Source organism: Diadema antillarum, unplaced genomic scaffold (genome assembly GCF_040938485.1).
Source record: "Diadema antillarum isolate AM-2024a unplaced genomic scaffold, OU_Dant_1.0 seq00000122_RagTag, whole genome shotgun sequence".
NCBI classification, from domain to species: domain Eukaryota; kingdom Metazoa; phylum Echinodermata; class Echinoidea; order Diadematoida; family Diadematidae; genus Diadema; species Diadema antillarum.
The window spans coordinates 1122994-1149753 of NW_027271202.1; the positions used below are offsets into that span (position 1 = coordinate 1122994).

At 37.5% G+C, this 26760-nt stretch overlaps 1 protein-coding gene and 1 pseudogene across 1 annotated transcript; both read right to left on the reverse strand.

The window, feature by feature from the left end:
• Positions 1 to 500: 500 nt before the first annotated feature.
• On the reverse strand, positions 501 to 10858 carry LOC139727194 (plancitoxin-1-like; annotated as a pseudogene).
• A 162-nt stretch (positions 10859 to 11020) lies between these two features.
• LOC139727195 (plancitoxin-1-like) lies at positions 11021 to 26264 on the reverse strand. The gene is made up of 8 exons (XM_071638153.1): positions 26125 to 26264; positions 23623 to 23806; positions 22987 to 23059; positions 21707 to 21868; positions 20283 to 20480; positions 19178 to 19407; positions 18817 to 18846; positions 11021 to 11038 (listed from the first exon to the last, which is right to left on the reverse strand). Exons 1-8 carry the CDS (start codon positions 26262 to 26264, stop codon positions 11021 to 11023), a joined length of 1035 nt encoding a protein of 344 aa, XP_071494254.1.
• Between the last annotated feature and the right edge of the window lie 496 nt (positions 26265 to 26760).

Genomic DNA, 26760 nt, shown 5'->3' on the forward strand with positions numbered 1-26760 from the left:
CATGAACGCAAATTATGTTTCTAGATCATGGAAACAAAGCAGCATCTATACAATCCGTGAAATACATAATGACAGAAAACTTGTGTGAATGACATTGAGACATCTCAAATTGCCTCACATGTGGAACAATACGTACTAAAGTTTGAATTTGTGATTTTCGTACAATGACGACCTTCGGTAAGATTTATTAAGAATACTATAGGCATATGGAGACCCTTTTCCCCAGTGTAACTGTTGATCTATGTCTTAGCCATTCATAACCTGTAGATACTCTTTTTTTTTATAGAATATACAGTTAGAAAAAGACAAAACAAAAAGGAATTGCTGATGTTCAACGACCAGATTACAAATGTTTCCGAAGACTGACGTTTTAATAATGTATGATATCTCAGTTGTAGGTCTTATGTGCAAACCCACCATGGGTCATTTATTTCTACAATGTATAAATCTTTCCAAGGATGCAAATTGTAATTATGACGTCACTGCCTGATTAGCGTACTTCAGGAAAAGTTAGGAATGGCTGAGGGAAGCGGGACAGCGGGAAAGTTTGCAATCGGTGTGTTGAAGGCGGTCCAGACAGCGGGAATTTTGAAGCATACAGTCCCACCTCCTCTTTTAAACTGGCTTTCCTGTTTAAAAGCAACACGCAAAATAGGCAACGAAACACGTTACAAAAATGTTGGTAATCCCTAGAGTTACAAGCGGAAGACAAACCCTACTTCTATCTATACCCATCCATGTATCTGTCTGTCTCTCAGGTTGCACAAACATCCTCGTAGAACATACTTTCACCGATCGTAAATGTAGCTTCTGTCTTCTATCATTTTTTTTAACTCCCGCTGTTAAAAAAACGTCAAGAAAAGCCTATATTACAGATATAGCTCGTCATTTAGTGTCGTATATGGTTCGTATATACAACTTGAACACATAAACGCACATTACCTTGGCTTCTACTTACAGTCCTGTTTATGTCGCCTATGCACGTCCTCTTCTTGTGCCCGCTGATTGCCCATTTAGAATGGTCCTTGGTCGACTTGAAGGTGAGAACGCCATCAAAAGTAATATACTCAACATTTTCCATGCACCTTGTACACGCCGGTACAGAAAGACGGTAGCTTGGTCGACCCCCTCCACGTCTCAGCACTTGACATATCGTCGCCTAAAGCAGGTGCCACCCAGTAAGAGTACAGATCTATAAGGAGTCCATAAAGTTGTTAACTGGTAATTTATCTCTTTTCGTGATAGCAGGTTACAGGTTACTGAGGAGTTTTGCAAAGTCACGTCGTCGTGCCAACCCATTTTTGCAATGTATAACAGTCCGTTGTTGGCATATTCTTTTAATCCATCTGACTCTATAATTTTCCATTCTTGTAATCAGCTATATTTTACGATCTGCTCATTTTCACCGACATGATTGTTTCCTCTACAACACTTGCAGTTCACTTTGTCAACTTTCTTGGCTTTAGCTATCACGAGATTTTGTGATGCAGATATGTCACAATCGCTTTAATCACCATAATCACTATCATGATCGATATCATCATCGATATCATAACCACTTCTTCTATCCGAGTCTTGAATTCCTACAGGAAAACTCGTCACCACTGCAGACAATATATTCTGTTCTATTCATTTCAATTGTTATCATTGTAACAATCATCACTTTTTTTAACTTCAACTTTCGTAAAAATTCCAATTTCTTTTACACTGCATGCTCCATCACTAATTCTTTAAATGGGTAAATTTGTAAATCTGGCGGAGACTGCAATAGCAGTTCTCTTACTCGGAGTCGTGCTTCGTTGACGACCATGGCATCATCATCACTGACCACGGTCAGCATTGTCCATTGCATGAAACAATTATCATATCTTATATAGTTATGCCTGTACAGGGGTAGAACATTTCATCGTCATCGTTTTCATGTAATGATTTTCATCATCAATGACTTCAGAAGGTTCCTATCAACACCAATATCTTTATCACCGTAGTCATCATCATCGTAACAGTTCCGCCATTATATCACTTTCACGTGAAATCACTCTTTACGATTGCAAAATTGTTTTACCTTCACCAAAATTGACGAATTTAGCATAACTGGTGAAATCTTGTCCACTCGTAGAAGTCAAGACAACCGAGTTGTTCCAAGGAGCGCTTTCGACGTGGTGTCCCTCGGTGACCGAGACAAGGTCCTCAAATTTCGCGCTGAAGGACTGCGGAATGTTTGCGTCGTATACCCATGGGTTGTTGTACAAAAGCTGGTGAGCTGTGAAAAAGTTCATGGAATCAAATGAAAATTATGTTAATTAGTCTGTAGATTAAGTACAGACTGGAAGCCTTTTTTAAGGTCGACAAGTCGAGTTTTCCCCCAAAATAAAAAACGACAATGAATTTGAAGAATTTCGCAACATCTCGTCTTCTTGTCCATGTTGTCTTCTTGTGTCACGCAAGTCAACTTGGCCGAGCTTCAGTAACTCAATCTCTCTTCATATATCCCTTGAATTAATGATGTTAGCAAGTCATACTTCCTCACGTACAGATATCCATCCTTCGTCTTAGTCTGAGTTGTGACGTTTCCATCTTTGTACGTAATAATTGAGGGCGATTCTGAAGTTTAGGTTCAAACACGACGTCGGTATTCTCTCTCTTCCTTTGTTATTTTCATACTGTCCACATTAAAAGGGGTCATACGATTTTGCCAAGAGAATTGCTTCAGTTGTTGTATTCAATTATTATCCACTCCTTGAACGTGGAAGAAACTTAAATGCCTTGTTTGTTGTTGTCTCTATTGTGTTCTTTACTCTCAGTGAATTATGAAATATTAACACATTTCCCCTTTAACTATGTTCGGTTTTAAAAAAAAATCTTAAAATTGACTTCATAGCACTTCGATCTTTTAAGTATTTATCATGTTATTTTAAAAGGTCAATAAAACACGTTAACACAAATGCGAGAGTAATGAATCATGTAAGTATCGGAAAAGTTACAATAGACAATAACGGTTTAAAAGATAGTCTTAGTGCTAAGTACCAATTGTGACAGTAGAAGTAGTAATATAAGTAAAAGCAGCTGTAGTAGTAAAATTGCATCAGTTCCATGGGAGAAATTGAGGAGGAGGATGTGTTGTGGTGTTGGTGACTATCGCTTTATATTATACCTTACACTATAATAATAAATTAGCAGCAGCACAAGAAGGATAAGAGGTCATATGACTTTTATGTAAAGTCTTTCACATTACCAACTTTGACGAACTCTGGAGTCTTCATAGAGATACACAGCATGGACTGGCCAAACCATACCGCATTGGATGGCCAGACGTAACTCTGATCAGAGCTGTTCGGGAATTTCGGGACGCTATGAATCAACCAGAATCCCGATTCATGGTCGAAAGCAACGTCACCTGTAAGGTATATTGCGTGATGATAATGAAACAAGAAGAAGAAGAAGAAAAAAAAGAAGAACAACTCATAAATTGACAATAATATTGTCAAATATACCAATTAGTAAGGAGAGGGGCATGGTTGCTATGGTGATTTGAGGAGCACAATAAAATGCTTTTTAAGTTAATTGCGTGATATAAAGCTCGTGAACAAATCCAATCATAACCTGATAGTGAAGTACCAGTTTGTTCAATCAGTCTGGTTATTCTAAACATTGAATATTCAAGCAGTCATTGATCTAGGAGTGAGAGATTGTTACGTTTAGTGCATGATAATAATTTTAAATGACGGTAAAGACCTAACTAATCTTTACCTTTCGTGTGACCCTTATCTGAGGACACCGTTCCATTAGGAAACTCGTCGTTGTACAATACATACACGACATCCTGTGATAAGGAGAAGAAAAAAAGAAACATACAGAAGAAGAGGAGACTGATATAATAATACTGTCAGTAATGGTATTGATATTGATACTGATGATAATAGTAATAATCATGATAGTAGTAGTAGCAGTAGTAATGATAATGATAATAATAATAATAATGATAATAATAATAATAATAATAATAATAATAATAATAATAATAAGAAGAAGAAGAAGAAGAAGAATATTAACAATGATGATTACCATGGTCTTCTTTATCCAGGGTAGCCTCCTCAGTGTTGACACTGTTCTACCAGAGGGTTGATTCTACCTATCTTAACTTTTGTTGCAATGTTGTCCGTGTCAATGATTGAAGTGAAAGTTATGAGTGTTTGTTTGTTTGTTTGTTTGCTTGGTTGTTTGTTTCCTGGCTTGTATGTCTGTTACCGAACAATTCTGCAAGGTCTGTGCAAGCCTACATCAGAATACATGTAACTTGTTATTCGTAATAAATACGCTATCCTATGCCTTGTGTACATCATCATTGATTCTGCTGGTGTGAACTCAATACTTCTTGAATATGAACAAGAAAGGTTGAAGAGAATGCTGGTCTACCTGACTTTTGTGATTCTTGTAAATTTGTTGCAGCGTTCGGGCCACAGCCTGGTTGGTGTCTCTGAGGGAGACCGTAGACCGTGAAAAAGACTGGCTGTTCACATCCATGTACATGTGAGCAACGCCCTCCTTGATGAGCGGGTCACTGCTCTTTGGGACAATAGGTAGCTTGTAGACAATAAACCTGAAGTTTCAAAGAGGAGTAGTTTGAGAATATACTGTTCTCTCCATCTCCTATACTTCCTCCATGTCCTTCCCAATCTTTCTCTTTCAGTACATCAGAAATCCTTGTAAATTACTATCAACCTACCATTGCTACATATCCATTTTTATGTTCCACATACTAAGAATCTTGCTATTGGATTGGTCAAGAGTTGATCACGTGAAAAATCGTAGTTTTGCCCAGCACATCACCTAAGAAGAAAAGTTCGTTACTCTCTTTGATGATAGTCATTTTTGTTCCCTGGGGGGCGTTTCATCAATGAGTTCGTCGGAGTTTTCACCGACAAATTTGCTATCAGCCAATCAGACGCAAGGATTTACACTGACAACTGTTAAAAGCTAATGAAATCCTTGGTCTGATTGGCTGATAGCAAATTTGTCGGTGAAAACTCCGACGAACTCGTTGATGAAACGCCCCCCAGGTCTCTTAGTCCACACAGTCCTAACGCGTGATAACTTATAATTTTGAGTACGTGCGAAATGAAAGTGCGTTGCACTGTGGTCTATCATTTGACATGGGTCATTTTTTAGTCCCTCCCCCCCCCCTTTTCCGTCTTGTTCCCAACAGTAAAAATGATTTTAGATGTGGAATTAAACAGGAATATAGATGTAGAATATAAAGCAAGTAATCAACTTTTGATTTCAGGCAATGAAACAAACTATCACTTCCTCGGCGATCTGAATGTGTACGCTATCTTTCCTCAGCTGCGCTTCGGAAAGATGAGCTACAGCCAGATTGCCTCGGAAGTGATACAGTGATACAGTGATTTTGTTATTTCTTGAACGGCCCCTTCTTGGGCATGGAAGAGATACATGTGAGTATCAACAATCTTAAATTCACAACAAATATAAATATACATTAAAAGAAAAGAAAAATATATGCATGTATATAAGCTCTAACAGCAAGCAAGTGAAGGCAAGAATTGATTGAAATAAAATATACGGACTAATAACATAACATACTCTTTAAAGAAAAGTTTTAACTACCATGTGTGTACATTAGTTTACAAAAAAATTACTTGAACTTTGACATGATGATTTTACAAAATTTTGAAAGATTCTTTAGTTGCTTAATAGACTTAACATAACTGATTTAATCTAATATCATTAGGCCTGCGGTAATAGTAACTCTTAACATATTTCTTACGCTCATCAATGAAAAACGGACACACCAAAACATAATGAAATTCATCACCCAGTACTTCTTGGCTACACAACGAACATATTTCAAGAGATAGATCAGATGAATAACGACATTTGGCAACTGGCAGATTTGCATAAAGATATCCTATCTCCTACCTCCAAATCTAACAGATATTTTTCTAAACCAGCTTCCTGTTTAAAGATTCTGTAATTGAAACATAAACAATTTATATTAACTTCCTCATTCCATTTATGATAATCTATATCATGTAATCTACGGTCCACTGACGACCTAACCCAATTCAAATTTAAAGAAATAACTTCATCCCACAGGTTTGGCATTCCACAATTGTCTAAAATACTTTTGATTTTTAAGATGCATCTGAAATGAAAATCACAGTTTTCATGAAGTTTTCGTAGCAAATTGTAAACAGTATAAGAAAGTTTAGATTTTTTACCTTGGCTAATTTTTTCCCCAAAATTAATAATACGCATCTCCACCCGGTATACTTGCGAGGGCAAATCTACCAATTTCGCCGTACACAATGCAAGATCTAATTTAAGCAAGCTATTAAGAAATTTCCTATGAAATATCTCAATGCAATCTAGCTTCTGAAACCCCCCACACTTCACTGCCATACAATAGAATCGGAATAAGCTGATCAAAAAGCTCACACTGAATATCTACAGGTAAGCAATTTCTTCGCTTTGCTAATCAAAGCAAACATGGCTCTTCCCGCTTGATTAATCAGTTTATTGATAGCTTTATTGAAGGAACTATTATAATTGAAAGTAGTTTCGAGGTATATATAATCATTAACAACATTAAAGGAACTATCACCAAAAGTAAACTTGGGGTATCTGCGCACTTTTCCACGAGAAAATATTACAATCTTTGTTTTACTCGAGTTAACAGACAATTTCCAAAGCTCACAATACTGGTGTACAGTTGATAAAGCAGTCTGCAGTTCGTTAGCAGACTCGGCCATAACTGTCGTATCGTCAGCATAAAGTAACACATAAAGACGTAAAAATACTTCAATGTCATCATTACTGAGATTTTTCCTAATCTCAGAAGCACACATATCACGACCCTTATAATACCTACTAACATAATATTCAAAATCATTCAAATACATTGCAAACAGTAAGGGAGACAAAAGTTTCTCCCAGCCTAACTCCTATAATACAAGCAAAAGAATTGGACAAAGTATATATCCCAACTTTATACAAAATTTTGCATTCAAATACAAATTCTAAACAACCCTAATGATGTTAGCATTAATACCATCAGAAACAAGTTTATACCACAGAGACGACCTGTCAATTAAATCAAAAGCTTTCCGATAGTCTATAAACGCACAATAAATTCTCTTACCACGATGCAAATACAAGTCAATAAGACCATGTAATGTGAAGATATGATCCATTGTGCTGTAGCTTCCTCTGAATACAGCTTGTTCTTCACCAATAATCCCAGCACAGTTCAAAAATTCAGTAAGTCTAGTATTAATGCATGAAGCAAACAATTTCCCTAGACAACTTAAGAGTGTAATACTCCTATAATTATCTGGGTCATCCATCGAACCTTTGTTTTTATACAAGGGCTTGATCATACCTATACACCATAACGAGGGCACTAAACCAGATGACAAAACAATATTAAACAGTTTCACTATAAGGGATATCAATACATCAGGACAATTTTTCAAATATTCATTCAAAATGTTGTCTACGCCACACGCCTTATTATCACGCAAATTCCATATCATATTTATAACTGCTTCTTTGGTAAACTCCTTATTGATATACTATTGGTTGAATTACTAAAAGTCGCCGGATCAAATTCGTCTTCAAATTCAGCATTTGGGTCTTCAGGCTTGGTACTTAATTTCTCAAAATGCCTAAAAAACGCATCCAGGGAAACACTGCCAAATTTATCAGCAGAGTTAGTAGCTTCATTCAGAATTTTCCAGTACTTCTTGGGTCTACTGTTTTTCAAATTACGCATACTTGAATGCAAATCCTTGTAATAATTTCTATAACACATCCTTAGATATCTCTTATACTATCTGGCTTTAATCTTCAACTCATTTTGAGCTTCAACGGTATTTATCTTTTCAATCTTCGCTTGACTTTAAGATATTCCTTCCTCCTCAATTCACAAGACTTATTGAACCATGGCTTACTCGTTTGGGTATGGGGTCTTGCAGAATTACGAGCTTTTCGCACACATTATACATCTTTACAAATTCCAAGAGATCTGGCAGTATCAACACACAGACTGTTAATATCATCGACAACACAGTCCAAATCTGCCTGAGTAACAGCAGTAACATTTAAATTATCAAGCCTTTCCTCAATACCATCAATAATATCAACATCAAAAGCATTTTATAATCACCTCTAAAATCATTGTTCCACATAGCTTTAAGAGGAACAAATGAAACATCTGAATCAGATACATCTGACACACCCGCTCTTGACATACTGATACTAGAGGCAAGTGGCATATGTAGGTCATTGCTAAAACAAATCTGAGCAGAAATGGCACTATGGGTATTGGATAAAAATATGTCCATAATATGGACCTGAAAGTTTGTAATATAGTTTGTTTGTAACATAGTCAACCACACTTTCCCCCTTGGCAGTATGACAAGTATAATTCCCAATCCCAGCATCCATTCCAAACCTACCATTCACTATTTTAACATCAAGACTTTTACACATTTCTAACAAGCTGTAACCATTATTATTCACACACCTATCCATACTGAAGCAACCTGTGGTGACATGATTCTTTTCAGATTTCGAACATAAAAATCATCCTGTGCCAACTCTAACCCAACTTCAAAAGCAGCCAAATCTTCAATCTTAACAAAATCACCTAAAATTCCAGTTCTTGAATTAAAGTCACCAATTAAAACCACTGGCAAATCAAAACTAACTCGGAAGTTTACCAAATCCTCAGATAAGTTGTCAAAAACTTCGTTATGGTGAAAACGAGAACCTTCGCAAGTAAGATAAACTGTGCCTAGAATAAAAGGAGTACAAAACATGTTATCATTACATTACAACCGAAACACAAATTCCGAACAAGAGTCACTTATAGCTTCAATAAGATTGGCAAGAGCAGCATACACACAAATACCGTGAGCTCAGGCGCGCCGGAAGCAGTTTTGGATTGGGGGGGGGGGGGGGGGGGCAAACATTGGAGGGGGCTCAAGATTAGACCATGCATATGTTACACAATACACACACACACACACACACACACACGCACACACATCTATTATATATATATATATATATATATATATATATATATATATATGTCAAGTGGCGTACGGTGGGTCGAAACATGGGGGGAACCATCAAGTAATTTTGACGGTCTTATATGCTTGTGCGTGTGTGCGTGAGCAATAATGGGACTAAAATACATTACGGAATGTGATACATTCAACAACGCAGTCATTGAGGAACATTGTAAGTTTTCCTTACATGGATTATGGAATGACGGTGTGAAACGATCGACAAGTTATATACTGTCAGGAACATAAGGTGAATGGCATAACAATAAAATGCAAGCGAGCGAAGCGAGCGAGCTTGAAAATTTTGATATTCTACAGTTCCAAAACTGGAGTTTTAATTGTAGCTATATATTTCGCTTTGGAAATAAATGGGGGCGCACCGGGCGCAACTGCTGGCAATTATTGGCAGCAACATTAGGAGAATGGCATAACGATTCAATGCGAGCGAGCGAAGCGAGCAAGCTTGAGAATTTTGACATTCTACAGTCCCAAAAATGGGGTTTGTAACTATATCTTTCACTTTGGAAATTAATGGGGCGGCGCATCGGGCGCAACTGATGGCAATTACTGGCATCAACATTAGGAGAATGGCATAACGATTCAATGCGAGCGAGCAAAGCGAGTGAGCTTGAGAATTTTGACATTTTACAGTCCCAAAAACTCCCGTTTGTAGCTATATCTTTCGTTTTGGAAATTAAGGGGGGGGGGCATCGGGCGCAACTGCTGGCAATTACTGGCAGCAACGTTAGGAGAGTGGCATAACGATTCAATGCGAGCGAAGCAAGCGAGCTTGAAAATTTTGACATTTTACAGTCCCAAAAACTCCCGTTTGTAGCTATATTTATCTTTCGCTTTGGAAATTAAGGGGTGGGGGCATCGGGCGCAACTACTGGCAATAACTGTCAGCAACATTAGGAGAATGGCATAACGATTCAATGCGAGCGAGCGAAGCGAGCGAGCTTGAAAATGTTGACATTCTAGAGTCCAACAACTGCAGTCGTAGCTATGTTTTTCGCTTTAGAAATTAAGGGGGAGGCGCACCGGGCTCAACTGCTGGATGCGAGCGAGCGAAGCGAGCGAGCTCGAAAATTTTGACATTTTACAGTCCAAAAGCTGCCGTTTGTAGCCATAATTTTCCCCTTTTATTCATATATATACATATTCATTTTATTTTCTTTGTTTATTCATTTATTTTTATTATTACTATTATTATTATTTTTTTTTTTTTTTTGGGGGGGGGGGGGGGAGCTCACGCATAGGCGCCGGAAGTGGGGGGGGGGGGCAGGGGGGTGGAAGTGGGGGGGGGGGGGCTCCCCCATACTTACGCTTCAAATTTCTCACTGGTATTACAAAACTGAAATCCAGAAATGCATTCCAAATCCTCAGTAGATTTACATTTGGTTTCTGACAAACAAACGATATCAAAGTCCTGAACAAAATCTTCTGATACACCTAGTCTAAACTTACTCTGCAGTCCACACACATTTAAAGTAGCTATGTTAACAAAGGTCCGTTTTGATTCTTCAAAGTCTTGTGAGATTTGACAGGGGCCAGGCCGGTCCTAGCAAGAGAAAAAGAATCCAAGCTCCACAACCTTCTTCTCGTCCCATCCGACTTTCCACAGGTCGTCAGGTCTCATACACAAGGGAGAGCCTAAAAAAAGAAAGTATCTGAACTCACCAGTCTACAGGGTTACCACTGGGATCCATGCACGTAATCTTGCCGTCTCGTCCTGGCAGCCCGGTTGCCAAGACAACCAACATCACACAAACTGTAGTTTTCCCTGTCATCATGTTTATATTATGGAATTTCTGTTCTGCACATCAAACGTTCCACAGCATGGAATGAGATGAAGGAATCGGGCTCTTCGGATAAACGTGCTCCCAACCTTTTGTATCAGGACACTCTTGCAGACAACACGGTCACCGTCAAAGCTCTTTAGACGACTGGGAACATGACGGAAGTTCATACCAATATTCAAGCACTGCAACTCATTTGTTAATCGAGTTTTAATGGCATATCTTGTTATCGCTAATTGCTTTCTGCACTTAATACTTCTTGACCAAACTTTCCTTTCTCCTGCTCTGACATAAAGCAACAAAATGACAGATCTCGATCTTTAAAGCTTTTCAAGTTTTCGAAAGCCAAAGTGTTATAGATGACTTGTGGTAAGAATAATGGGATGACATTCCTGCCACTATTTAATGTGTTTCCAGTAGAAGGAGAGTATGACAGTCAAGGTCACAGCCGTTTGGATGGAACTACGTTCACGAAGCTCAAGGACGTCATGTGTGACTGATCCTAACAAACCGCTAGTGTCTCACGTGTTCTTTCACCTCTTGTATCTTTCACTAATCTTGTGTTTTGCTCTTTTGTTGGACACCCCCCCCCCTCTCTCTCTCTTTCTTTATTCCTCTCCCTTACAATTATTATTTTGGTCGTTCTCAATGCACCGTGATAAACACATCAACGGCAAAATTCCAAAGGTATAAACAATTTGCTTCAATCATTCAAAGTCATTGAATATACCATTCAATATATATATATTCTGTTGCATTTGTGCTGTAAGACTTGGTAATCTTGGTCTGCGCATCCAGGAGGTGAGGTGACACATCTCACCTCCCTGGTCTGCGTGAATATCACAAAATGTTCAGTGTCTTAATATGTCCTTTTTCTTTTGCATCGTTCGAGTGGATATAAAAAAAATTAATTAAAAATCAATGATGCAGTTTGGCAAAAATCTGAATAGCTGTAGGTATTGAGTATGAATTTCTCTACAAACTGCATTTTGGTTGGAAGATGAAATCTTTTCTCATAGAATTTAAAGGGACTATATTTCATTGGGTACGTGTACGGAAAATCGGTGATTTTTTGAGTGACAAGAACTCGTAGTCTGGCTTTGCGGACCCTTGGACAGAATTTGAGCACAAGACCCCACCCTGGAAATTTGATGGGTGAAAGGGTATATCTCACTTATCCAGGTTAGTGAAGATGAAACACCTCATTCCTCCCAGCTACTTTACAGAATTTTATGAAATTTGAATTTTAACACACGACTCTATGGGGAATTATTTACCCGTGTGAGCCCTAGAGAATGCACGCAATGCACACAAGTCTACGGGAAGTATTCATCCCATACAAGCTCTGCTGGTTTATGGTGATCTATTGTTTCAGATCTCTTCTCCCTCCCCCTTCTCCTCCCTACCCCCCCCCCCTCCTCTACCCCCCTCCTCTACCCCCACCCCCACAACTCTGCTTGGCTACAATTTGTTTCTTTATTTTGTTCTTGTAGTACTAGATCTTAATATACATAGCAGTCATCAATATCACACAACTTTGAATGACTGTGGTATTTGAATACATTTCCTTGTTTTGGCTACCACTGAAGCAGCTCAAAATACATCAAGTTAATCTGTTTGATAAATAAAAGTGTTTTACAGTACTTTGTAGGCAATAAGGTGATGATGGCATCCCCTTGATCAAGGATAACTACCTGCATCTATGTATTCATCTCATGAAAAAACTAATCAAAACTGCAAGATTTATTTCTGAAAAAAAAAACTCCAAAGGGCATCATTTTCAAAAGTGTCTCTTTGAGAAGCTTTATAACCCTTGAATGTGCAATTTCCCATATGATGTAGAGGCAAATATCATCAAAAACACATTTATGATGTTAAAGAGTCAAATAAGAAATATGACCTCCACTATAGGGCTCACACCTATAAATAAAATGGAATGTCCAAGACCCCTTCATAAATTCGTATCAAAGATACCAAAATAAATGAATAAAAAAATTAATTAAAAATCAATGATGCAGTTTGGCAAAAAACTGAATAGCTGTAGATATTAAGTATGAATTCCTCTACAAACTGCATTTTAGTTCGAAGATGAAAGCTTTTCTCACAGAATTTAAAGGGACTATATTTCATTGGGTACGTGTACGGAAACTAGGTGATTTTTTTGAGTGACAAGAACTCGTAGTCTGGCTTTGCGAACCCTTGGACAGAATTTGAGCACAAGAACCCACCCTGGAAATTTGACGGATGAAAGGGTATATCTCACTTATCCAGGTTAGTGAAGATGAAACACCTCATTTCTCCCAGCTATTTTACAGAATTTTTTGAAATTTGAATTTTAACACACGTCTCTATGGGGAATTACCCGTGTGAGCCCTAAAGTGTAACTTGGTCTGAAAGTGTGACTCGGTGCCTAGGCTTCTGAAAATGTGTCAGTCGCATATCGAGCGCCACCTGTTAAGTGGTTTTGGATAGTAACTTATGGGCCCAATCTTTCTGTCGTCTGCTCCCTCACCACCCGTGGTTTTGAGTACGTTATCAGCCAGTTCTTTCTGTCGTCTGCTCGCTCGCTATTAAAATTGCACTTTGAAAGATTCGAGAATGAATTGCAGAGTATTGTTATTGTGGTGTTTGTTTATGTTTTCATTGATGTTTGGGTGTCAATGTCATCCACGTCCAGACAGATAAACAGATGATGATTTTCAATTCAATTCAATTTTATTTGTTCAATTCCAGCAAGAATAACAAATTACAGAATTGTAATATTGGACGAAGACAAGAAATCAATGATCAGACAAACATGACAGATAGCTAAAAAGAGTTAACATATAATACATCAGGTGAAGGTAGGAGACCTGCTGAGAAGCAAAGCTTGTAGATTGCAGAAACTCCTATTTACAAATACAAAACAAAAGGCCACCAGGTGCACAAGATTGAAAATTTCAGCCTGAAAACTATGTACAATATATACATACAGTATGTGGAAATGAAATGATAATTGTGGGCGAGGGGGGGGGGGGGGGAGGCAGCACACTAACGGATGTTAAAAGAAAAAACAGAATAAGGGATTGAATAATGGGGAGAAAATAACTTGGACTTGGACACACAGTTACAGGGACAAGAGTAAAGAGGGTGAAATAAAGGCAATGACTTACAAGATATCCAGTGCTTAACTAAGATGAAGCTCAGCATTAATCAATGAAAAAAAATTGTAAAACCGATAAAGCAGATTATATCAATAAGCCTACATATGTCTAATTATTCATGAAGATGTGAATTTAACACTCAGTCCTATTTAGAGATTACAATTTATGGAACTTTATCAATAGTGGAAACACATGTATGTATTCCCTCTGACAAATTTCAGAGTGTAAAAAAAATATACAGGTTCAAATTTCAATACACAGAAGCAAGGTCAAAATATTTGGCACAAGCTGTACGTCACACAAATCTTTTGTACAGTAGGACCTCAGTAAACAGTAACAATTTGAGAAAGGTCCCACTTGCCATTCATAAAACAGACTCACATTATGAACAAAAATGTAATAATATTTATAACTATGCAAGTAATTTAATCTGAAGTACAGTAATACAAAAAAAAAAAATCAGGATTCATTCATTTTCAAAAAGATGCTGAAAAATGCGAAAATTCCTCCTCTCCTCCCCCCCCCCCCCCATCAAGAAAGTGCTCCTTAAGCGATTAGAAATTTGTATTTTCTACGCAGAAACTACACGTTCTTGCTTAATATAGGTTTTCCCAACTAATTTCGCACCTCTTTCAATTCAATTTCTTATTGCTGCATTCAATTTGGCAAAATTTAGCGTAGATGACTTGTTCAGTATTTCAATTTTGTGATCTCTTCGTTCAAATTCAGTTTGAAGCATTGGAATCACCTTTCTCCTCATTCTAATCAACACTTTGTTTCTTCAACTGAATTAGTAAGGCAAGCAGCATTTCGCTATCCATTCACTCAATTTAGAATGATATAATCATGCGATCACGTATAAGCAGCGCTCGTTTATTTGAATTCATTTTTGGGGCATCCAAATTAGCATGTTCTTTAGTCGATTTTGCAGACATGTGTATGTTTATGTTTATTTTCTTTATATCGTTCTACACGTGTGACATCACAAGCTGGAGTCGTCTTATAGTGACGGTCCTGCTGTATATTTTCTTAGGTAATTACTAACCTTGATAGATAACCGTAAAATACTCACAAATTTAATACAATATATTTTGGTAATAGAATTAATGTACAGATTCATTAATCTCCTTTAAATCCTATACATTGTAGTTCCATGTTTTGATTCATGTAAGAAATTATGCTGTAGAAAATAAATCAGACAAACAAACGAACAAATCACGAAAAGTCGTAATAACATGGTTCTCTTTATTGTCGTTTTTGATCTTGTTGTTCTTCTTGTTATCCTTCTTTTTATGTATTGAGCACATTGCTCAGTCTGCATCCCTCTCCTTATATCTATACTGATTCTGAAGCATAGGCATCTCGTCGTAGCATTGTCCGTGTTCGTGTGTCTATGTGGTGTGTTGTGTTGTGTAGTAATTGTTTTCATTCTTTAGTTCTTTGTGCGAATTTTGTTTTTTCTTTCTCTTCCTCGCTCCATTTTTTCTTTGATCTATTTTCTTTAAAATAGTTATACAAGTAACTTTGAGGGGTGCACATCAAGCTATTACTTTCTAGTGAACCCCTATACGTTCTTTTATATATATATATATATATATATATATATACATGTATACAATGTAATTAATCTGAAAAAGGTTGACATAAGTTTTGTTATTGCGTTGTGTGACAAAATAAGTTCATGCCTTTATGTAGTTTGTGTCATTTAATTGATATGGATTGAGGCGCGCCTGATGATGAAAACTACCCCTTTAAACGTTTTCAGGTAGCCCCACGCATGTGATGATGCATAGGCCTGATGTGACATAGCCCCTCCCTTCCGGGAGGGTTGTCCTACATGCTTTTGCTGTAGTGCAAGGAGAAAAAAAAATAAAGAACAGTATTGTATCAGAAAGATGAAAACAATAATTAAGGTATGTTAGCATTGTATCGCCTGCATATATTTTTTTTTACGCTTCCTTTTTTTTTTCTCTCTCTCTCTTGCTTTCCCTATTCTTTTTTCTTCTCTAACTGTACCTTTCTGTGTGTTTTTCTTTGTAATCATTATTGACATAATTATCCCCTTTACTTTTTTTTTTCGTTCCTGTGAGATTACCGCCGCGGTACGTGTGACAACAGAGGAATATGAATGTGTGTGCGACCGCATCGAGCATCCGCATCGCTCTGACACATTTTCAGTGGCCTATGCATCGAGTTACACGTTAAGACCGTAACATCCGTCTCTCCTTGATCCAAAGATCGACTTGGATAAACAAGCTGAGATATTTTTCAAAACTGTTATGTCGAAAGCACGTCCAATTTAATTATGTTCATTTTACATTATATCATAGCTTGTAATTTCATCTCATAAGATGAAAAAAGCCCACGGTAATCTTACCAGCATCATACCGTGCAGTATGCCATATAAAGAGGAGTAGGTAAAAGACAAGACATTGATGATAACATTATTTCTTCCAAACGTCATAATGCTTTTCACTTTACATAAATATTTTAAACATATTAAAGAGAACAGATTTTGTGTAGGCCTACTAACTTTTATTAAAATCACTCACATTTACAAAGTGTTTGCAAATAAAGCAAAGACTACACCATAACCAAAGTAGGAAAACTCATGCGAACAAAAATGATTAAACTTTTGACTGACATTGCACCTTTGAAATACAGCACAGCATTATGATGAGTCCTTCATTTCTTGGTTGTCTAAATTTAGGACGGACATTGACACACGTGCAATGTGTTTTATTTTCTCTTTTTGTTTAAACAACGTAGATAATGCACCATATAACATACTTTACCACACTTCTACCTACTACAACTGTGCCATAACCGTACATCTGTATCCTACTTGTATTATTCCCTGCACCATTTATTTTCACAATGTTGCAACGATGAAAATAACCTATAGGTATCACCGCGTTCAACTATGCGCTAGTTCTCAAGGAACCTCCTATCACTTCGTATTCCTATAGCGATCAGAAATATCCCATCACACTGTAATTGCATTTCTCAGTCATTAATTGGATATGAAAGTGGTGTCAAATGCCAACATGATATTTATCATGGACGCAAATTATGTTTGTAAGATCAAGGAAACAAAGCAGCATGTATACAATCCGTGAAATACATAATGTCAGAAAACTTGAGTGAACAACATTGAGACATCTCAAATTGCCTCACATTTATTTTGTGTAACAATACGTATTAAAGTTTTAATTTGTGATTTCGTTATCGTACAATGACGACCTTCGGTAAGATTTATTAAGAATACTATAGGCATGGAGGCCCTTTCACCGGTGTAGCTGTTGTAATTACGTGGTCACTGTCGTAGTTATTCACAAGCTATAAATACTCTTACTTTATGGGATATACAGTTTGAAAAAAAAAACAAAAACCGAATTTCTGATGTTTCAACGATCAGATTATAAATTTTACCGTAGAATAATACTTATTATACAACACCTCAGAATGATGTCGAATTGTGATTGGCCAAGAACATGTCACATGACATTCAATAGAAAATACCTATCAAACTCATTGAGAGTGACAGCCATACAATAGGCCCCTGGCATGGGCCTATAGCACGGCTCGAAGGTACTATAGCACGGCTTCGCGGGGGGCTACTAATGCATGGCCGCTCACAGAGTTTTGTGGCTCACACCCGTAGCAAAGCGCCAGCAAACTACATTGTACAGTGTACGTGCTGGCCGGCTGCGCTGCGCTGCCGGCAAGTCTCACAGACCAGGCGCGGCGCCGGCGGAGTACTGCAACGTTAACGTGTACGCGCAGTTACTTTATTTAGCTAGTTGCATGTATCGCGGCCTTTACACCTAGCGGTACTGCTGTGTTTTTACTTTTGACTCTGATCTGCTACGTGGACCACAGTGATCCCAACATCAAGATTTCATTTCAAGTTGAGAAACTGTAATTTGATTATTTTTCTGTGTTTTTATACAAAATCATTTTCGGAAATAGACAAAGTCTAGACCTACTACTAGATCTACCGACATCTCAGATCGACCTAACAGTCAGGCCTAACTCGATCTAACGTTAGCGTAGAATGGGTATAGACCCTGCGGAGTTCGTGATTCCTGTGACTGTGTGGTCGAATCATGACGAGTGTTTGAAAGCAGTACACGCAAGGTGGTTTACAATTCTCTGCCTAATTGTTACATTTATTTTTGGGCCTTCCTGAGTTGGCGGTCACTAATTTTGTATTGTGATTGTGGACAAGGTGTTGTATAAAACGAATAATTTATGATTTTGTTCGTGCATTGGGGCACGTAATACCGCACTCGGCGCCAGATTCGCCACTGGTCTATTCAACGCGGCGCTACGCGCCTTGTTGAATAGACCAGTGGCTCATCTCGCGCCTCGTGCGATATTCGTGCCCTATGCACTCACAACTCATAAATTATTCGTATAATATTGTATCTCCGGTGTAGGTTCTATGTGCAAACCTACCATTGTAATATAGGGCATAAATTTCTACGATGTATAATTCTTTCCAAAGCTGCATATCGTCATTATGACGTTACTGCCTATTCAGGGTACTTCAGGGTAGGTCAGGGGACCGTTTCATGAAACTTTTTGTCGGTGATTTACACTGACAAATGTTAAAAGCTACTGAAATCCTTGCGTCTGTTTGGCTGATAGCAAATTTGTCGGTGAAAACCTCCGACGAACTCGTTGATGAAACGCCCCCCAGGAATGGTTGAGACAGCGGGAAAAGTTTGCAATCAGTTTGTTGAAGGCGGTCCAGACAGCGGGAATTTTGAAGCATACAGTCCCACCACCTCTTTTAAACTGGCTTTCCTGTTTAAAAGCAAAGACACAAAGTAGGCAGCGAAACACATTACAAGAATGCGGGTAATCTCAAGAGTTAAAAATCTACTTCTATCTACCTATCCATGCATCTCTCTATCTCTCAGGTTGCACAAAACTCCAACTCTTCCAATCCTTATTGAACATACTTTCACCGATCTTAATCATAGTTCTGTCCTTTATATTTTTTTTAAACTCCCGCTCTTCAAAAACGTCAACACAAGCCTGTATTATAGATATAGCTCGTCATTATTTAGTAATGTAAATGGTTTGTATACACAACTTGAACACATAAACGCACATTAACTTGGCTTCTACTTACACTCCTGTTGATGTCGCCGATGCACGTCCACTTCTTATGCTCGCTGATTGCCCATTTAGAATGGTCCTTGGTGTACTTGAAGCTTAGCACGCCATCAAAGGTGATATTCTCGACATTTTCCACCTTGTACACTCCGGTGCAGAAAGACGGTAGCTTGGTCTTCGAGTTCCTCCACGTCTCAGCATACATATCGTCTCCCAAAGCAGGCGCCACCCAGTAAGAGTAGAGATCTGTGGCGACAACACAGTTATATTCATCATAATCCTCATTACTGGACACATCACTCCCTTAATTGCGACCCTCACATAGATATCAGTTTCTTCTATACTGCACGCCCCCTAGCTCCCCCCCCCCCCCCCCCGTTGTTTTTGTTTGTTTGTTTTTATTGGAGAAATATGACAAATGCTACAGAAGGCGCGGTCAGACTGGCAAAAGATCGAGAAGTTTTAGACCTCGAACCTTAAGCACTTGTTAAGATCTCGAAGTTTTGCCAGAGTGACCACAAACTTCCCGCGAAACTTCTCGCTCAAACAAGGGATGTTTTCCCAGCCTCTCGCCAATCTTCTCGATCTTTTGCCAGGGTGGCCGCGATTCCATGACGTCATCACAACTACCCACTAGCGTCACCATCCACTGATAAAATTCTGCTATCTGCTTGCACTTCGATGGAATATTTCGTCTTCATCACCATTATCATCAGTGTTTTCATCACTAATGATATTGCCATGGATCATTGTTTCTGCCCTCAACGGCACCTTTATGAAATAGGATAGGCATCCTCTCTTTTATGTTGATATTAGTTGCAATACGTGTATCTTTGGTTATTGATTTGTGGTTTGCGTATCTTTATTCATTTTCGTTATGCCTAGTTTTATCACGCTGCTTATGATAGGTCTATCCACCTGTAAATTTCTTGTTTTCAATCGGTAATCCATCCATGAACATCATGTCGTAAAACCAATCATAACAAGATGGTGCCTATTAACGCCAAGATTTTTATCATCGTAGTCATCATCGTTATCACCATCAGTTTCGTCATCGTCGTCATAACTGTCATTACTATTACTTTATTAAAATCACTCTTCAAGAATGCAATTTTTTTCACCTTCTTTGAAATTGGCGAATTTAGCATAACTGGTGAATTTTTGTCCACCTATAGACGTCAAGTCATCCGACATGTTCCATGGAGCGCTTTCGACGTGGTTGCCCTCAGTTACCAAGACAAGGTCGTGAAACTTCGGGAGGAAGGATTGTGGAATGTTTGCGTCGTACACCCGTGGGTTGTTGTACGAAAACTGGTGAGCTTTGAGAAAGTTTATAAAACGAAATGAAATCAAATCAAATTATCTGAGGAGTGAAGAATAGAATGTTCTTTTTTTTCTTTTTGATCAACATGTCGAGTTTTGCCCAAATAAATGGCTTTGCCGTCATGCATAACTCGTCTTCAGTCTGACACAAGCCGACTTGCCAAGTTACAGGAAATAGATGTCTCTTCTTGTACCTATATATATACCAGTAGTTGAGTTGCTGATCTTAGCAAGTCGTATTCTTCTCTCACTATAAAATACGCCATCTCATTTTTAAGTTCAAGTTCAAGTTGATTTATTTCATTTCCAACAAACAAATAATTAGAAATACAATAAAATGTTCGTATATACAGATGTCAGGTAATCAGTACAACAGTGCGATGAACATAATAACATGTAATAGAGACACAGGTAAATTATCAACAGAGATACAGAGAGACGAAATATTTCCTCGTCTGCGCTGTGATGTTTCCGTTCTTTGTACGTAATAACTGCGAGTGATTCTGTAATCGAGCATGAAATATACGACATTAGTATTCTATTTCCTACTTTTTTTCTTATTGTCCACATCAAAGGGGATTATGTGATTTTGCTAATAGGTTTACTTCAAGAATTTTTCACACGATACCCAATGAACGCAAAGGAAACTATCTATCTTCATAACTTGTTAGATGTTGACTCCATTGCGTTGTAATTGACAATGTTACTGAGTAGGCCCTAATCTGCTAATCATGCTAATACTAAGTTATGAAATATTACCAAACTTCCCCGGGACCAGGTAAAAGAAGAAGAAAGACTTCTTAGTCAGCACTGTCAGCAGTGGTAAGTTCATAGCAGCTCAAACTTTGAAGTCTTGAATTATTGCATTTTTAAACAATGGAACTCTTTAAATGAATACAAGAATAACGAATGATATACTTTACAGTCATGCAAAACGGAAATATTACAACAGTAAGACAATAACAAATCTAAAACTACAGTCTTTTTGCTAAGTAGCAGTTGTGATGGTAGAAGGAATAATACTAGTTTAAGCAACTGTAGTAGTATTTGTATTAGACATTGTTAGATCTAGTAAAATTGTATGAGTACAAATTGTATGGGAGAAAAGGAGGAGGAGGCTTGGTGCTACGTATACTTTACAAATCAACCTAATGAGAAATTAGCACTAAGCATCGGAAACACAAGTGGTCAAATGACTTTTATGTAAAGTCTTTCACATTACCAACTTTGACGAACTCTGCAGTCTTCATAGAGATACACAGCATGGACTGGCCGAACCATTCCGCACTGGATGGCCAGACGTAACTCTGATCAGAGCTATTCGGGAATTTCGGGACACTGTGAATCAGCCAGAATCCCGATTCCTGATCGAAAGCAATATCACCTGTAAATTGTTCAAAGACAACAGACGAAATGTTGCAATACCATACAAAAGTGTGTCTATTATCAAATCTACACGTAAAGTTTAGCAGATTAACATGACTGGGTGGTTTCTTACCTGCTATGATTCGAGGAAGAAGTGATTTTCTAAATTTTTCGCGTGATTGTAGTTTAAAGGACAAGTTCATCTTCGTAGACATGTGGGTTGAGTGAATGCAGCAATATTAGTAGAACACATCAGTGAGAATTTGAGCAATATCGGACAATCCGTTAAAAAGTTATGAATTTTTGAAGTTTCTGCTCAGTCACGGCTGGATGAAAAGACTACTATAGCTTGTGATGTCACATGAGTAGAACGATATAAAGAAAGAATAAAGAAAATTCAACATATTTCCATTTTTCTCGCACAACAAAAGAACACTCGACTTCCCTCTTTCAGAAGGCAGGGGGAATAATATTACCCTTAACATACGTCAGTAGCAAGTCGAAGAAATGTGCACTTTATTCAAAAAGTAAAGTTTTGTGAAATTCTCTTTTTATTTTCCTTATATAGTTGTACGCATGTGACATCATACACTGTAGTAGTTTTCTCTTCCAGCAGTGACTGCGAGGATACTTAAAATATTCGTAACTTTTGAACGGATTGTCCAATTTTCTTCAAACTTTCACTGATGTGTTCTATTAATATCGCTGCATTCTCTCAATCCTGATGTATATGAAGGTGGACTTGTCCTTTAACTATCAAAACAAACTGAACCAGAATCCCGATTCCTGGTCGAAAGCAATATCACCTGTAAGATGAATCATTTGATGATAACGAAACGAGAAGAAAAAAGAAAAAGAAGACAAACTCATAGATTGACAATATCATAGTCAAATACACCAATTAATAAGGAGAGGGGCATGGTTGCTATGATGATTTGAGGAGGACACCCAAATGCTTCTTAAATTAATTGCTTGATACAAAGCACAGGAACGAATCCAAAAGTTTGTGTAATAAGTCTGATTATTCTAAACATTGAATATTTAAGCAATCATTGATCTACGAGTGAGAGACTGGTACGTTTAGTGCATGATATAGGCCTAAAGAATTTTGCATGTAAAGACCTAACTAATCTTTACCTTTCGTGTGACCCTTATGTAAAGACACCGTTCCATTAGGAAATTCGTCGTTGTACAATACATATACGACATCCTGTGATAAGGAGAAAAAAAAAGAAACATACAGAATAAGGGGAGACTGCGGTACAAATGATAACGATATAATAATACTGTCAATAATGATATTGATATTGATAATGATGACAGTAAGTAGTAGTAGAATTAGTAGTAGTAGTAATGATAACAATGATAATAACAATAATAATAATAATAAGAAGAAGAAGAAGTTCACCCGTGTAAAATCTACGCATGCCTTCTTCTTTTGTCCTCGCTTGAACCCCAACTCATAAGTCCTTATAGTGAAGCTGCCATGTCATCATCCTTGTTCGTTGCAATTTGTTGTAAATTTTGAAAACATTTTTTTTTTATTTCAATCACTATAAAATTCTGAAACTCTACTCAGTATTACTAATATATGCTTGTTCAAATGTAAAAGTTTAAAAATCATCCAGAGGTTTCCCTTAAATTGTTTGGATATTTGTAATGTGTAGATACTCTCTCCTATGCCTTGTATACATTATCATGGATTCTGTTGGCGTGACCTTAATATTTCTTGAATACAAACAATATGACAGGTTGAAGAGAATGTTGGTGTACCTGACTTTTGTGATTCTTGTAAATTTGCTGCAGAGTTCGGGCCACAGCCTGGCTGGTGTCTTTGAGGGAGACGTTGGACCACGAAAAAGACTGGCTGTTCACATCCATGTACATGTGAGCAATGCCCTCTTTGATGAGCGGGTCACTGCTCTTTGAATCGCGGGGGAGCTTGTAGACAATAAACCTGAAGGAGTTTCAAAGAGGAATATCTTGACAATATAGTATGAATTCCCCCCCCCCCTTTTTGAAAGCATCTTTAGTGTCAACACTATAGAATGCAGAAGTCGCTGTCAATTACTTTTCCCCTTCCATTTCAAAATTAATGTTCATTTTTTTTCACTTTGGTCAAGAGGTGCATGCAAGGGGTTAATAAGCTGTGACGTCCGAATATCATGCATGCACCGGGAGGAATTCGAACCTAAAAGCGACAGTCAAAATCCAGAATTACAGTACCACTCTTCGATTTTGCCTATTAATACGTATACACAATACGGAGCTCCATTGTGTATTTTCTTAATGTTTGTTAAAATTTAATTCGGATGATGATGTAATCATCATACAGTGAAAGTCACAGCCAAATGTTTGACTTTATGAAAATAGAGTCCACAGGCACAAATCACACAGTACTGGAAAAACTATACATCATTTGGTTCAACAACACATACTTCCTTATACACCTGTAATACAATTCATTTCCTCATATCATAGCTGCCGTTAAAACTGATATGAATTAACTACAGGTTATAACACTGAATGATGTTATAAATGAAAAAAAAAACAAGTTTTGTAGTCCCTCAAACCCTTAACACCCTACAAACAAAGAAACACAAGTTCTCTTAAAGCCCACTCACATAAACATGTACACGCACACATACATACACACGCACACACGCGCGCGCACACACACACACACACACATCCAACTCGCCCATGCGTCTCAGGTTTCAGTTTCTATTCACATTTGAATAAATCTGTCCTACTTGTAATTGTCATCTTTCTTTTACAATACTCACCTAGCAGTGATAATGATGGCAAGGTGGCAAGATGAAACATTAAAACAAAACAATAATGATTAATCCTCAAATACAACAAAAGAAACGCAAAAATGGTCTTCGCAAACATTCCATTATCACCTTATTATATCCCACTTTAACAAAGGTATTCCACGTTCATCTTTGATGTAAATAACGCAATATTTGTAAAAAAAATACGCACTCATACAGAGAGAGAAAGAGAGAGAGAGAGAGAGAGAGAGAGAGAGATCCATACTCCATCAATACAGCATAATGTTAGACAATCACGCGTTTCCATCATAATTTGTCTCGAAATTTGGTGGTGTATCCTGAAATCTAATATGCATTATAGCCCAACAACCTGACAGCATGGAATATGAAATGCCTAAAGAGAGATCAACACTGTCTTGACGTCATATTTTGGATTATGATTCATGAATATTAGCCCTCGACAAGTGAGGTGTATTATGTTAACTAGGTGTGATTAAAACATAAAATATTTATGTAAACAGCGTAAACAATGTAAACATGCCAATGGTTCTCTCAGTACCTGGTAGTTGACTTCATAAAGTATGCTCATAAAAACTCAATAATGTGTTTGCGTTTCCTACGTGTAATGGGCACTACAAGGGTAGACGGTATATTGAGACATGACTGTCTCGTCTCGTCACACTGGCTTGGGCTACGTGAGTGTAACCGATACCATCAATGATTAAAGAAAGAATGCTGTCATTAATGTAGAGTGGTAGCAAACATCAGCTTTCACGATAGATCATCAGCCACTAATGTCAGGGAGGTGGTGTTAATCTCCTTGGTTATACGCGAAATCAGCTGTATACGCCACATTTATTTATGGCGTCTTGTTATGACATATCATTCTGATGAAGTAATCCCATACCATTCCTACACAGAATACTCAGATCAAAGAGGCACCTCAATGCTCAGATTGTGTGGTTAACAAGTACGTCCGTCTGAAGCCTTGTATTATGCTGTATATGATTACTATGCATAGGATAAACTTAAATGCCATTTTTTACCTTTGGGAGCAGAGATTTAAAAAAGTTCAAGATATCACATTTGATGTATATGTGTACGTCAGTTGTATCACAAAACAACCTACAAAATTCGCAATATTCTTAAAATATAAGGACATATCAATGTTTTCTCAATAAAACAGACGATTTAGTCTGGAAACATTTTTAATATAACTTTTGTTCACATGTTGTATATCTAACAATACTTAACATCCAATGTGCTGATTCAAATTTTTACATTGGTTGTTTCTATCCCTTTTAGAACTATTTTGAAACACAAACGCTGGATTTTTGTTTCATCTGCAAATAATGATAAATTATGCCTTTAATATAGCTTTGTCATGTGACCTTGTGAACACGTTAAAACAGCAAATTTTAAAAGGTAAAAATACTACGTGGAGAAGATGCACTCAAATTGTCAAGGGGGAGCCTAAAAGGAAAGTATCTGAACTCACCAGTCTACAGGGTTACCACTGGGATCCATGCACGTAATCTTGCTGTCTCGTCCCGGCAGCCCTGCGGCCAAAGCAAACAGCAGCAACCCTGCTGCAAAGACAAACAGGATCACGCAAATGGTGGTTTTCTTCACCATCATTGTGAACATTGGATTTCTTCTTTGGTGAATAAGGCACGTCAATGTTCAGCGGCAAGGATGAACATGAAGCTCAAAAGCTCAAGCTCAAAATACTGTAGTATCACATTAACACCACCACAATCCAAGCTCTTTTGACGACTAAGAATGACGGAAGTTCTCTGAACAATACTCAAACACTGCACCTCACGTGTCATGTTACTTTCAAAAGCATACCACTTTCGCAAAAAGAACTGTTTTGGTATCGAAATGTATATTCATTGCACGTCCTTTATTCTGACAAAACATCTTCTCTCTCAGTAATTGTATATATATATATATATATATATATATATATATATATATATGAATGTGTAAATGTAAATATTATTTATACATATGTGTTAATAATACGTATGTGTACATATTTATATACGCATTTATGTACAATGTACAAAATTTTATAGAATCACGTAGGTCTATAGATATTTTTCTTTCTGCCTGTTAGAATAGATGGTGA

What these genes read in the sequence shown, in the direction of transcription:
- LOC139727195 (XM_071638153.1), bottom strand. Translation starts at nt 26,264, where the DNA reads ATGATGGTGAAGAAAACCACCATTTGCGTGATCCTGTTTGTCTTTGCA. An exon ending in AGTGGTAACCCTGTAGACTG is followed by an intron (nt 23,807 to 26,124) that starts GTGAGTTCAGAT and finishes AAACTCCTTCAG; the next exon opens with GTTTATTGTCTACAAGCTCC. An exon ending in TCGGCGACATCAACAGGAGT is followed by an intron (nt 18,847 to 19,177) that starts GTAAGTAGAAGC and finishes GCTTTTAAACAG; the next exon opens with GAAAGCCAGTTTAAAAGAGG.